Source organism: Saimiri boliviensis, chromosome 4 (assembly GCF_048565385.1).
Source record: "Saimiri boliviensis isolate mSaiBol1 chromosome 4, mSaiBol1.pri, whole genome shotgun sequence".
Classification (NCBI taxonomy): domain Eukaryota; kingdom Metazoa; phylum Chordata; class Mammalia; order Primates; family Cebidae; genus Saimiri; species Saimiri boliviensis.
In genome coordinates this window covers 15,365,500-15,379,845 of record NC_133452.1, presented here as the reverse complement: position 1 = coordinate 15,379,845, position 14,346 = coordinate 15,365,500, and the positions used below count along the sequence as shown (strand labels likewise).

Below are 14,346 nucleotides of genomic sequence, written 5' to 3'. Positions count from 1 at the left end.
TAATTGTAGATTCACATGTCATTGAATCAGTAGGAATAAATCATGTAGAGATCACATGTGCCTGTCACTCAGTTCCCCCAGTGATAACATCTTGTAGAACTGTAGTCAAGATATAGGACAGTTCCTTCACCACAAGGATCCCTTGTGTTTCCCTTCTATATACTCCCTTAGTCACACTCAGCTCATCCTCCTCATCCCGAATGCCTGGCAGTCATTAATCTGTCCTTTTTCTGCATTTTGCATTTCAAAAATGTTATATAAATGGAATAATACAAAATATAGCCTTTTGAGATTGGCTTGTTTTGCCCAGCGTAATTCTCTTGAGATCTAACCAAATCGTTGCATGTATCAAATAGTTCCTTCCTTTTAAAAAATTTTTTGTTACTTTAAGTTCTGGGATACAAGTGCAAAATATACAGGTTTGTTACATAGATATACCTGTGCCATGGTGGTTTGCTGCACCTATGAACTAGTCATCTAGGTTTTAAGCCCCACATGCATTAGCTATTTGTCCTAATGCTCTCCCTCCCTCACCCTCCCACCCCCAACTTGCCCTGGCGTGTTTTGTTTCCCTCCCTGTGTCCATGTGTTCTCATTGTTCAGCTCTTGCTTATGAGTGAGAATATGGGATGTTTGGGCTTTCCATTCCTGTTAGTTTGCTGAGGATGATGGCTTCCAGCGTCATTCATGTCACTGCAAAGGACATGATCCTTCCTTTTTATGGCTGCATAGTATTCCATGGTGTATATGTACCCACGTTTTTTAAATCTAGTCTATTGTTTATGGGCATTTGGGTTTATTCCATGTCTTTGCTATTGTGAATAGTGTTGCAGTAAACATATGTGTGCATGCATCTTTATAGTAGAATGATTTATATTCCTTTGGGTATATACCCAGTAATGAGATTCCTAGGTCAAATGGTATTTCTGGTTCTAGATCCTTGAGGAATCACCACACTGTCTTCCATAATGGTTGAACTAATTTACATTTCCACCAAGAGTGTAAAAGGGTTCCTATTCCTCCACAGCTTCGCCAGCATTTGTTGTTTTTTGACTTTTTAGTAGTCACCATTCTGACTGGCGTGAGATGGTATATCATTGTGGTTTTTGCCCCCAACACTTCTTAAGCTGATATGCAACCATAGCAAAGTCTCAGGATACAAAATCAATGTGCAAAAATCACAAGCATTCCTATACACCAACAATATACACCAAGCAGAGAGCCACATCATGAATAAACTTCCATTCACAATTGCTACAACGAGAATAAAATACCTAGGAATACAGCTAACAAGGAGTGTGAAGGATCACTTCAAGGAGAACTACAAACCACTGCTCAAGGAAATCAGAGACGACACAAACAAATACAAAAGCATTTCATCCTCATAGATAGGAACAATCAATATTGTGAAAATGGCCGTACTGCCCAAAGTAATTTATAGATTAAATTCTATTCCTATCAAACTACCATTAACATTTTACACAGAAGTAGAAAAAACTACTTTAAATTTCATATGGAACCAAAAAAGAGCCCATATAGCCAAGACAATCCTAAGCAAAAAGAACAAAGTTAGAGGCATCATGCTACCTGACTTCAAACTATACTACAAGGCTACAGTAACCAGAAGAGACATATAGTTCCTTCCTTTTTATTTCTGAGTAGTATTTCAGGGTATGAATTTACCACAGTTTAACTATTCAGTCCTTGGGGATCATCTGGGTTGTTTCTAGTTGTTGGTTATTATGAATAAAGCCGCTAGGAACATTTGTATGCCCAAAGTTGTTTTTGTGAATGTAAGTTTTCATTTCCTTGGGATAGTAAGTACATGTTTTCATTTTATAAGTAACTAACAAACTTTTCCAGGATGACCATACCGTTTTGTATTCTCTTCACATACCATAAATGGTGTAAGGGAGAAGTGTGGCTGCAGTTTGGTAATGTGTTATCCATGAAACCATGTTTTAGTTATGAAAGATTTATGGAGTAATAAATGATGATGGTAAATGAAAAATCAACACTAAAGATACTTCCTGTAGGCCAGGAAAACTAAAGAATGCTCTGGCCTTTGTCCCAATTAATTGTGTCAGAAATCAGTTCATATGCTGACTGTATCTTAGCTTTATAAGACAGAAACAGCTGGGGACTCTGGCTCATACCTGCAATCCTAGCAGCTCGAGAGAGGTCAAGGCTGGCAGATTGCTTGAGCCTCAGGAGTTTGAGACCAGCCTGGGCAATCATGGGAAAACCCTGTCCCAGCCCCAAAACTACAAAAATTAACTGGGCAGAGTGGCAAGTGCCTGTATTCCCAGCTGCTTAAGTGGCTAAGATGGAAGGATTGCTTGAGTTCAGGAGGTTGAGGCTGTAGTGAATCGTCATTGTGCCACTACACTGTAGCCTAGGCAACAAAGCAAGATCTTGTATCAAAAAAAAAAAAAAAAAAAAAAAAAAAGCAGCAAGCAAAGGCCAGAGTTACAAGCAGATACAGGAAACGTTTTAGAACTTCCATTTGAATCCTGTTTCAGGGTTCTCTAGAGGAACAGAACTAATAGGATATGTGTGTGTATATATGTGATACGTAATAGTAGGATATGTATATATATCCTATTACGATGAATAAGGGGTGTGTGTATATATATTTATATATAAAGGGAAGTTTATTAAGTATTAACTTACATGATCACAAGATTACAAGGTGCCACAATAGGCTATCAGCAAGCTGGAGGAGCAAGGAGAGCTAGTCCACCTCTCAAAACTGAAGACCTTGGAGTCCAGTGTTAAAGGCCGGGAAGCATCCAGCATGAGAGAAAGATATAGGCTGAGAGACTAGACCCATCTCTCCTTTCACGTTTTTCTTTTTTGCTGGCAGCTGATTAGATGGTGCCCACCCAGATTAGGGTGGATCTGCCTTCCCCAGTTCACTGACTCAAATGTTATTATCCTTTGGCCACACCCTCAGACATACTCAGGATCAATACTTTGTAATCCAGTCAAGTTGACACTCAGTATTAACCATCACAGATCCCTGTATTTGCATTATAAATAACTAAGTTATCCTGAATTCTAAGGGCAATAAATTCTATTTAGAGCCAGAGATCTCATGATTTGGTGACTTTTCTACCATCCATAGCTAACCATTCTGTTTTCATTTGCTAGTTTGAAATGCAAAAATGAAATCTTCAGCTGTGTTCCAAAAATATGTAGAGTTTAGCCAACTCTTTTTGTCCTTATAAAATCCTCTGCCTTTTTGCATGAATACTACAAACAAATCCATCCACTAGATTCAGAATAAGATTTAATATTATCATTCAGAACTATTTATTTTGATTCTGGATGCTTTGTTATAGTGAAATACATTCTATGGTATTGTGGCTACTCTTAGATACTATAAGGCCAAGAATAAATGTTATCTTTCTGGCTCTTAAAATGGTCTGTAGATGAATTACTGTTGCCTTAATCTGTAAGTTTTTAGCTATGATTACCTTCCTCAGATTTCCTGCTGCATACTTAGTAAGAGCAGGAAATTTGGCTTATTTGTGGTGATTTTCAAGTTACATTTACTTTGTAAATAATAAATGAAAAGATGGTGCTAAACTCTCCAGAGATAATCATCATGGAAATTTTTTGTATTCTAGAAACTTGATCTGGTAGCTTTATGCATATTATAGGTGGTTGATATTTTACAGTGGATATGTATTTTTCAGTGGAGCCAAACATTTGTGCTCCTGCTCTTTGATATTTTTCCAGAGGAAGGATTGAGTCCACATTGAAAGATGGTTGTCAGCTAGGCAAGGTGGCTCACGCCTGTAATCCCAGCACTTTGGAAGGCCAGGGCGGGCAGATCACCTGAGAGGTCAGGAGTTTGAGATCAGCCTGGCCGATAAGGTGAAATCCCGCCTCTGCTAATAAAAAAATTAGCCAGGCATGGTAGGATTACACATGCCTGTAATCCCCCCTACTCAGAAAGCTTGAGAGAGAGAGAGATTTTATATATATCTGTAATTTTTTTTAATGTAGGGTGCATTATTCTGTAATTGGACTTTTATTGCAAGTATGCCTTTATCCTTGGATGTGGGATTCAAAAATCTGAGTTTTTAAAGATGATTTGGTACATGGGTACAAATATTTTGAGAGGGATATATTTCCAGAATCTCACTTTCCATATGTACTTTTATTAAAGTCCCTCTTCCCTAGGATATTTTAGATCAACTTAAGTTCCACACTTCTTAAATTTACATTTCAAATATGTCTTAAACTTACCAGTCGTTCTTAGTCATGATTAGAGAAACTTTTGCCTCTTGCTTTATTGAAGAAACCAGGGATGTTTATATACTTACAGTCACTCCGTATCTGTGGGTTCCAATCCATGGATTCAGTCTATTGGGATCAAAATTTGGGGAAAAAATATTACACAAAATTCCAGAAAGCAAAACTCGAATTTCCTGCACACTGAATGCCGTGTGAATGAAGTGATGTGTAGGCATCGTATTAGGTATTCAGAGTAATCTAGAGCTGATTTAAAGTATATGGGATAATGTCCATAGGTTATATGCGAATACTATCCATTTTATATAAGGGGCTTGAGCATCCTTGGATTTCAGTATCTGCAGGGGTCCTGGAACCAATTCCCTAAGGATATGGACAACTGTATTTCTTTTTATTGTGAAATATCTATGTACATCTACGGAAAAGTACAGAAAACAGCATATACGGCCAAATTTTTCTAAAGAGAAGACCTGTGTAACTCCCACTCCATTTCAAGAAGTAGAAATTTGAAGTCCACAAACCCTGAGTGCCTTTTCCTGATTATGTCTTGCACACCACCTACCCAAGTAACCACAGTTTGACCTTTATGTCACATCCTTGCTTGGCATTATAGTTTTACTTTATATGAAATTAATTCCTAAAATGGTTTAATGTATTTTAAATTTGTACTTATTGTATCGTATGGTATATATTCTTTTTAAACAGTTCTTCTACTCAACATCATGTGTTTAGGATTCATCCCTGTGGTGTGTAGCAGTATTTATTACTATCTGTTGCTGTGTATTTTTCATTATGTGAATAGACATCAGATTGTCCACTCTCCTGTTGACATTGTGTGTGTTTTCTAGTTCTTGCAATTCTGAACAGTATTACTGTGACCAGTGTAATATTGACATATGTAAGATAATGGTACCCTGATACAGCTTGCATTTCGTAGGAGTGGAATTGCTGGTTATAGGATATGCATTTCTTCACGGTGGCTAGATCATACTAAATTAGTTTCATAATGATGGTGCCGATTTACACTCCTCCTCCCAATGCATGGGTTTGTGTTGCTCTGCATTTTTGTAAGGACTTGGTATTGTTAAAATTTTTCTAATCTATTGAGCCATCTTTCTTACATGCCACTGTTAGTAGTAGTCAGTGCTTTGCAGGTCCAGCCACATGCTTCGGTTTCTACACTCTAGCTTTGTTGTCTTTAAATTAATATTACCTTTTAGTAGCTTCAGGTGGCAACACAAATCTAATAATAGGATTATTATATAAGGTGTGTTTGTATATTGCAAAGTATGTGGTCCAACTTACCTAGAAGGTTCTTCGACGAGTAACCATAACTGATTACCTACAGTTGATAACTTGGATGACAAAATGAAAAATCATGCAAATGTACTTAAAGATGCATTCTCCTTAACCTTTCTTCCCCTAAAAAGGCGATTTCTCTGTAAAACAAGAAATTGGAAATTACTAGAATATAGTTTGAACATGGTATATCTATAAAAGCTTAATATGATATGCTTTTAAAAATTATTCAGAGTAAAAATACCTTGTGCCATTGTGTGACTCCCCAGTGGGTTCACCTTGCCCGCTGTCTAGACAGAGCCAATTTATCAAGACAGGAGAATTGCAAAGGAGAAAGAATAATTCACGAAGAGCAAGAGATGGGAGTTTGATTATTACTCAGATTAGTCTCCAAGAGCATTTGGGGATGGGGGAATCTGAGTTTTTAAAGACAATTTGGTGGGTAGGGGCTCGGAAAGTGGGGAGGACTGTTGGTCATGTTGGAGATGGAATCATAGGGAGGTCGAAGTGAGGTTTTCTTGCTGTCTTCTGTTCCTGGGTGGGATGGCAGAACTGGTTGAGCCAGATACCAGTTTGGATGGTGTCAGCTGATCCAGCCAGTGAAAGGTCTGTAGGGTGTCTCAAGCATTGATCTTAGGTTTTTACGATAGTAGTACAGTGACATACTCAGGAGTAATTTGGGGAGGTTCAGAGCTGCATGACCCTAAACTCTAATTTCTAATCTTGTAGCTAATTTGTTAGTCTTACAAAGGCAGACCAGTCCCCAGACAAGAAGAGTGTCTTTTTGGGAAAGGGCTATTATTGAATATTAATTTTGTTTCAGTGTCAAACCATAAATGAAATTCCTTCCCCAGGTAGTTTGGCCTGTGCCCGGGAATGACAAGGACAGCTTAAAGGTTAGAAGCAAGATGGAGTTTGTTAGGTCTAATCACTTTCACTGTCATAACTTTCTCAGTTACCATTTTTGCAAAGACAGTTTCTATTGGAGAGTCTTAGGAATTCTCATTTTGAGTCTAATAGTACTTAAAGAGGAAATTTTTAAAGTATTTCAGATTTGTCTTGTTTCTTCTCTCAAGTTTCTAGTTGATGACTTAGCGAAGTTTTCCAAGTATTAAATCATACTAAAGAATTTTTTTTACCACTTTATGTAGTAAAAATGCCTATTACCAGTGAAGGAAATTTTTTGCCACAACATGTTAATATATACATATCTAAAGATACCGTGCAGTAAGCTTGCAAGTAAAAGGATTCTTCATTGTGCTTGCCTAACTACATAGGCTACAAAAGCCTGTGTTCAGAAAGTAGGGGAGACTGGGCATGGTGGCTCGTGCCTGTAATCCCAGCACTTTGGGAGATCAAGGCAGGAGGACTGCTAGAGCCCAGGAGTTTGAGACCAGCCTGGGCAACGTGGCAAAACCAAGTCTCTTCCAAAAAACCATGCAGCAATTAGCTGGGCTTGGTGCTGTGTGCCTGTGGTCCCAGCTGTCTGGAAGGCTGAGATGGAATATCATTTGAGCATGGGGGGGTTGGCGTTGCAGTGGGCTATGATGACACCACGGCACTCCAGGCTGAATTCAGACATAAGGATAGATCCCCAGAATGGTATAGTTGAGAAAAAAATGGAAACTTTGGCCTCTGTATTTAGAATGTTATAATTCGCCGTTTGGCATTGTTCTTTCATTTTATAGGAATCTTTTGTTGTGTGTTCCAGATGATGTCTGAGGCATGTTGGCTGTGTGTTTTCTAGAGCCTTTCTTTCCTGAATTGCTTCTTTCTTCCTTGTAGCTTTTCACAATGATTAAACAAATTAAAAAACTTATAATGGTACCTTATTTATCATTTTGTTTTATGTCATTGAAACCAGTTATATAGTACAGTTTTAGAACTTAAGTGACTGGCAGTTCACCTGAATGTGTAGAGTAGCCAAAGTAGCTTCTTTAAAATGCCATTCCAGAAACCGATGGTGAGTAGTCAATGTATGAGTATTCATTAACTCAGCACAGGCAGTGTCTTTGTATTTACACAGGATTTATGATTTTTGTCTATCAAGAATTTTACCTTTCTGTTTCTTCCCTTTTCATTCTTCTTTTTTTCATCAGTGTAAACCAGAATACAAAGTACCTGGACTTTATGTTATTGACTCCATTGTGCGACAATCCCGACATCAGTTTGGTCAAGAAAAGGATGTGTTTGCACCCAGATTTAGTAATAACATCATTAGCACTTTCCAGAATTTATATCGTTGCCCTGGGGATGACAAGGTATGCCACTGTTTTTTGTTCTTTTTTTTAAAAGGAGGTACATCGCTCTTGATCTTAGTCTTCAGAGATTATTTTAGAATGTCATGTGCCACATAATGATGTTTCAGTGACAGACTGCATATATAGTGTTGGTCTCCTAAGATTATAATACATATTTTTATTCTACCATTTCTCATTTATGTACACAAATGCCATTGTGTTAAAATTGCCTTCAGTATGCCGTACAGTGACATGCTGAATGTGTTTGTAGCCTAGGAGCAAAAGAATATGCCGTATAACCTAGGTATGTGGTAGGCTATACCATCTAGTTTTGTGTAGGTACACATCATACAATGATGAAATCTCCTAAAGATGCCATTTCTCAGAACATATTCTTGTCATTAAGTGGCACAGGACTGTATATGGCGTTATGCTCTCATTTGCTCTTAGTTATTTCATATTTGAATATTTAATTATTATAGTATCGGCGTTCCTTTTTCTTTGAATTTCTTAAACAGAGAATATGGAAAGATGTAGTAGATTGCTACTTTTTAATTTGTTGAAGTAGTTGGTGTTAAAGAAAATGGCTACGATAAGCTTTTGGAATTACACTAAATTTTTATTCTCATACACAGTCAATTCAGAATTGTAATTATTTGACATGAGTTGATACTGCATATAGAAATTCTTCTGTTATGGTAGAATTTTATTAATCACAGTACTAAGTCTGGTATGTGTAAGATCTAAATGTGTAAATATTCTATTATTAGCAAGTAAAAAGAAAGCTTTGGATCATGAGGGAGAATAAAAAGGAGTTGCTTATCCTCTTATTTGCTCTGAGATTGTTAGCTTATTTATTTTGGATGTTGATTTGGAAATTTAGATGTGCTTTTTCTGACAGTGTTGATTGCAGTGTTGATAAATAGGAAAAGATAATAATAGATGAAGATTCATGTTTGTTTCATGGAAGAACCATAGAACTTTAAGCTCACCACAAGTTGTTCACCTTTCTATTGAATATAACAAGATTAAGTAGTTATTTTTTGTAACTATTATATCATCCTGAATCAGAAAAAGATCTTGTTAATAATTGACAGCTATGGAGATAAATTTATTATGCTGTATTCTTTGTGAACTATTCTTGGATATACTCCTTGAGACGAAGTGTTTTATTTTTGTTTTTAATCACTTTAGTACTTTGATAATTCTGTGCAGGCAAAAGAATGCTGCTAATTTTAAGTGACCTATCATAATTGATTTTTAAAATAGGTACCTTAGACTCTCACTTGAAGTAATGTACTAATTTGAAATTTTATACCTACATTTTTTAAGTCACTTTACTTTGATTTAGAAATTTCAGTAGTTTGGACTTGGATTTCTATCAGTTCTGATGAACAAATCTTTCTTGAATGTGTAGATTGCATAATATAGTATCTCACTTATACTGGGTCTTAGGAATAGGGCTTTTAACCATAGGAGGAGAGAGTACATTAACATTGTAATCTCAGTCATAATAAATGAGGGACATTGGTTTGTATGTAGATATATAGAATGATGGCTATTAGGTGCTGGCCAATTTTAAAGTATATGACAGGTAGCTTGGAAACTGAAAGATTTTTATATAAAACAGAAGAATATAAGGCATTTTTCAAGTGCCCATGTTTTAGAGCAAATAAATTGTCAAATCAGAAGGTATGAAAGCAGTCTCTGTAATTTTCTTGAGCTTCATTTGAAATATACAGATTTGCACATTAATGTAGTTTGGACGTAGTTTAAAAATATGTCACTGTAATATTGTGAGGGATTTAAAGATAAACCAGATCTTTATTCTGAAAATTGCTATTTTACTTTGTAAAATTACATTTAACAGAATGTTCTTTTTTATACTTGATTTTAGTCTCTGTCGTTTTTTTCCCTGGTGGAATAAGTGGCATCACAATAGTAGTAACTAGTACTTAGTACTTGTTTGCAGAACATTTATGTGCTAAACAGTTGTGAATCAGATTGGTGATAGTATCAAGAAAATAGTTAACCATCAGTCTGCTTTTACTAGTGATACTACGAGTTCAGGATATTGTTACTCTGACATAAGTGTGTGCTCTGGGTGAAATGTTTGTATTTCAAGAAGCAAGGTATATTACCTGGACTTGGCTGATGTTTCTTACAGAATACTGTAGGACATGTTGAGACATTGTTCTTCGTTGGGCATATTTTTCTTCCTGTAAGTTTGAAGCTTTCAGGATCTGTAAAACTTTTATATAACCAAGAGAGACATATGTTTAAGTAGGAGGTTTTTGTAGTTACCAGGTTTTCTCTAAATACTGCTCATTATGCTATTAGATTTCCCAATTACTCAAGAAATAGAAGTCAATAATAACTCGTCTTTTCAAGTTTATAATATACAGAATTTAGCAGAAGACTAGAATTTCTCAACAAAATAGATTTTAATATGAAATGACTGAAATTAGGGTATAAGTAGGTAACTAGAAGTACTTTATAGTATCACTATAAGAAGAGCTGTAACTAATACATAAGGCATATGTCTCCCTCCCAAGATACTCAAACTTTGAGAGTGGCTAGACGTTTAAAATACTAGCCAGCTTAAACAGTTTGATCAGTTTGATACAGTTGGAGATTGAGAAAAGGGACCAGAGACTCCTTCTGGTATACTGTCTTATTTTATAAATGAGGAAACTAAAGTTTTTGTGTTTGTGTGTGTGTGTTTTTTTAAATATATTGATATAGTTAGCCTGAGACCAAGATCAGCAGCAATGTTATATAGATAGTAAATATTTCATGAATTTTATAACAGCTGCATAAAGATTATTTGACTGACTAGAACCTTACAAAAAATACAAAGTACTCTGAATATTTGAGTAATCCAGAAAGGGGTTGAGACTACAACACAAATGGAATTTATTTGGTAGTAAAATGATTGGAGTGTGGGTTGGGATGGGCAATGTTGAGACTCTTTATGAGGAATATAAAATTGGATTCGGCGCTGCAGTTCAGGGGCCATATCAACAAGAGAAAATGAGATGGTTCGTAGATGTCAAGTCTGCTTGTCAGTAGCAAGGAGGTTTTTAATTTTTTTTTTTTTAATTTCAGAATGCTTACCATAAAATTACTGTAGGAAATGAAATAATGTAGAACATTATTTGTGCAGAGCATAATTCATCATTCTGAGGGCCAGGTTAAGTAATGCCAGTATGACATTGACATTCTACAATGGGAAAGGGAATAGAAAAGAATAAAGAGGGAATGAAGAGAGAAGAAATGGTTATGCTTCAGATTGTGTCTGTACAGAAGTTTGTCCATCTCTGGGTCAAAGTGTCAGTAGCGAATTAGCATGCACAGCAGGGTGCTCAAAAAAAGAAGTAATTTGATTGAATTCTTACATCAGGAAATGCCCTTTCCTTAAGTACTTTGTAAAATGAAACTTAAAAAAAAATCACATTAGGACTTTGTCCTGCAAGTTACCTATTTGCAAAAGATAGACATTGTATGAGAAAAAGTTAAAGTCAGCTGTAAATATAACATTAGTATTGAGATGAATCCTGGCTCTCCCTCAGAATCCTTAGGACAGATCTCCAGCCAACCTCACCATCCATATCATCAGAAGTGACATAAGAAATGAAGCCTAGATGTCATCTCTGCCTTTAGCTAAACGGAGCTTTCATTTACTTTGTATATCTGTTAGAATTAACACGTGTTTTCATGCACATTAAGGTTAGCAAATGCAAGATGATAGAAGCACAGAATTTTAGGTCTAGAAAGTATTAAAGTATTTTAATCTCTTCTTTCCATCCAGGGCCCAGATAGCCACTGTGAAATGACTGTGCTAAGGTTTTTTTTTATTTAAAAAAAATTGTTATTCTTAAAAATTCAAATCACCTTGCCAGTATGGTAATGTGGTAAGGTTTTGAAAGCAAAATTTTAACAAAATGTCATGTTTCTTTTTTTTTCTTTAGAGTAAAATAGTGAGAGTACTAAACTTATGGCAGAAGAATAATGTATTTAAGAGTGAGATTATTCAGCCCCTTTTGGATATGGCAGCCGGGATCCCACCTCCTGTTGTCACACCTGTTTTGGCCAGCACTACCACTGCTATGAGCAATACTCCAGGTATGCTGCTTTAATATAGATTTGTTGTCTAAATATTCTTACTCATACTTTTTGGATGACTGTTCATATAAAAAATAATTTGATAGTACAGGAATATTAGTCTGGAATTAGATAATTAGAATATGTGATTTGTAGAGAAAAATATAATTAGATATATTTGTATGTAATTACTTCTAACATGTAGAAAACATTTTTTTTTTAATCTGCAGAAACATAAATATAATGAACTTTAGAAATTTGGTGTGTTAATTAGGTTTTTCCTGATTTAAGTTGTCTGTAACCTCTTATACTTGCATTTATATCAACTTGGTATTTATAGGATACTAGGGGGACTTAGTATTTTTAAGAAACTCTCAAAAAAATTATTTAACAAAACCAAAATTTCACAAGTTCTCTCGAGGCATTTAAATGACTGTGATAAAATTTTTTTATCATAGTTCCAGCCTTGTGTAGTGACTCACACCTGTAATCCTAGCACTTTGGGAGGCCAAGGCAGGCAGATCACCTGGGGTCAGGAGTTCGAGACCAGCCTAGCCAATGTGGAGAAACCTTGTCTCTACTAAAAATACAAAAATTAGCAGGGTGTGTTAGCAGGCACCTGTAATCCCAGCTACTGGGGAGGCTGAGGCAGGAGAATCACTTGAACCTAGGAGGCAGAGATTGCAGTGAGCCAAGATCATACCATTGCACTCCAGCCTGGGCAATAAGAGTGAAACACTGTCTCAAAAAAAAAAAAAAAAAAATTTTTTTTTTTTCTTTTTTAAGTCATAGTTCCAAGAATTAAATTGGTTAGCATTTTGTAGTGTGTGTGTGCATGTGTGTGAACAAAAACTGATGTTTATTGAGACCTTGCTCTGTCACCCAGGCTGGGGTGCAGTGGTGTGATCATAGCTTACTGCAGCCTTGACCTCCTGGCTCTAGTGATCCTTCCATCTCAGCCTCCTAAGTAGTTGGGACTACAGGCATGCACTACCATGCCTGGCTAATTTTTTTTTTCTTTATTTTGGTGGCGCTGGAGCCCTGCTCTGTTGCCCAGGCTGGTCTTGAACTCCAGGGCTCAAGCAGTCCTTCTGCCTTGGCCTCCAAAAGTGTTGAGATTACGGACATGAACCACACTACACCTGGCCCAAACGTGGTTTTATATTGCATATACTGTATTACAAAATTTTTTTATTGGGTTGTATTTTGATTATTTCCTCATGTTACTGAATTTTTGTCTCTGAAGTAAGATTTTTTTAATGGCTGTTAAGTATTTTAGGCTTTTAAAAAGTGCAGTAGTCTTCCCACATCTACAGTTTTGCTTTTCATGGTTCCAATTACTTGTAGTCAACCATAGTCTGAAAGTAGGTGAGTATAGTACAGTAAGATATTTTGATGGACAGAGAAAAGAGAGAGAGAGAGACACAGACCATATTCACATAACTTTGGTCACAGTATAGTTTATTATTATTGTTGTTAATCTCTTACTGTACCTGATTTATAAGTTAACTTTTATCTTAGGTATATGTGTACATACAGAAAAGAAACATAGTATATATAGGGTTTGGTGCCGTGGTTTCAGGCATCCACTGGAGTTCTTGGAACATATCTCCCAAGCATAAATGGGGACACTGTAGTAACTTAGTTAATTGATGAGGACAAATTTGGACAGATCCTTTTGGGGGTGTGTGTGTGTGTGTGTGTGTGTGTGTGTGTGTGTAAGTAACTTACCTAATTCTGTAAAAGATTTTAGGTGAGTTTTCAAGGTGGACACAATAAAATAAAAACACTTAGATGTGTGCATGTATTTTATACAAATAATAAAATGAATTATTCTGCCTTTTCAAGTCTTAGTTATTTACTTACAAATTCATTTGTGGGGTATGATGTTCTTTTTGAAAGGAACTCCGGTGACACCTGTTACCCCGGCCAACGTGGTCCAAGGCTTACCTGATCCATGGGTATCTCAGATAACAAATACAGATACACTTGCGGCTGTGGCTCAGATCTTGCAAAGTCCTCAAGGCCAGCAGGTGAGCAGTTTTTCTGTTATGCCAAGAATGATTTAGAATTTAGTATTTTCCTAATGTGTTATTTTGTAACATACCACCTAGAGAATATGTACTTTTTTTAGTTTTATAAAAATGGGATCATTATTTTGTTACTTGTTTTGTTACATAATTTTTTACTTGCTTGTCATATTTAATAATGTATCATGAATGCTTTCATGTCATTAAAAATTATTTCATAAAACATGTATTCTGTACCAAAATCTGGAACTAGCACATAGTTTTGCCAAACATTATTAGATGCTGTCACACCCCAGTAACAAGACAAAAGTCCTATCTTAGAGAAGGCTTTCTTCCTATCTTAAGGACAACAGATTGTAAAAAAGAAAAAAAAGAAAAATTTATCATAGGTAGTGATAAGGGACATTAAG

General features: G+C 36.0%; 1 protein-coding gene across 8 annotated transcripts in view; it reads left to right on the top strand.

Moving 5' to 3' along the window:
* SCAF8 (SR-related CTD associated factor 8) overlaps positions 1 to 14,346 on the top strand; it is a 233,620-nt gene that overhangs the window by 46,647 nt on the left and 172,627 nt on the right. For all 8 annotated transcript variants that reach the window (XR_012517150.1, XM_010344280.3, XM_074397229.1 and 5 more), the window contains 3 exons: positions 7,662 to 7,823; positions 11,774 to 11,927; positions 13,809 to 13,939. Coding sequence is in view for 7 of the 8 variants with exons in the window: in XM_010344280.3 (XP_010342582.2) it covers positions 7,662 to 7,823; positions 11,774 to 11,927; positions 13,809 to 13,939 (447 nt within the window). In the remaining variant the exon portion in view is untranslated. The remainder of the gene's footprint in view (positions 1 to 7,661; positions 7,824 to 11,773; positions 11,928 to 13,808; positions 13,940 to 14,346) is intronic.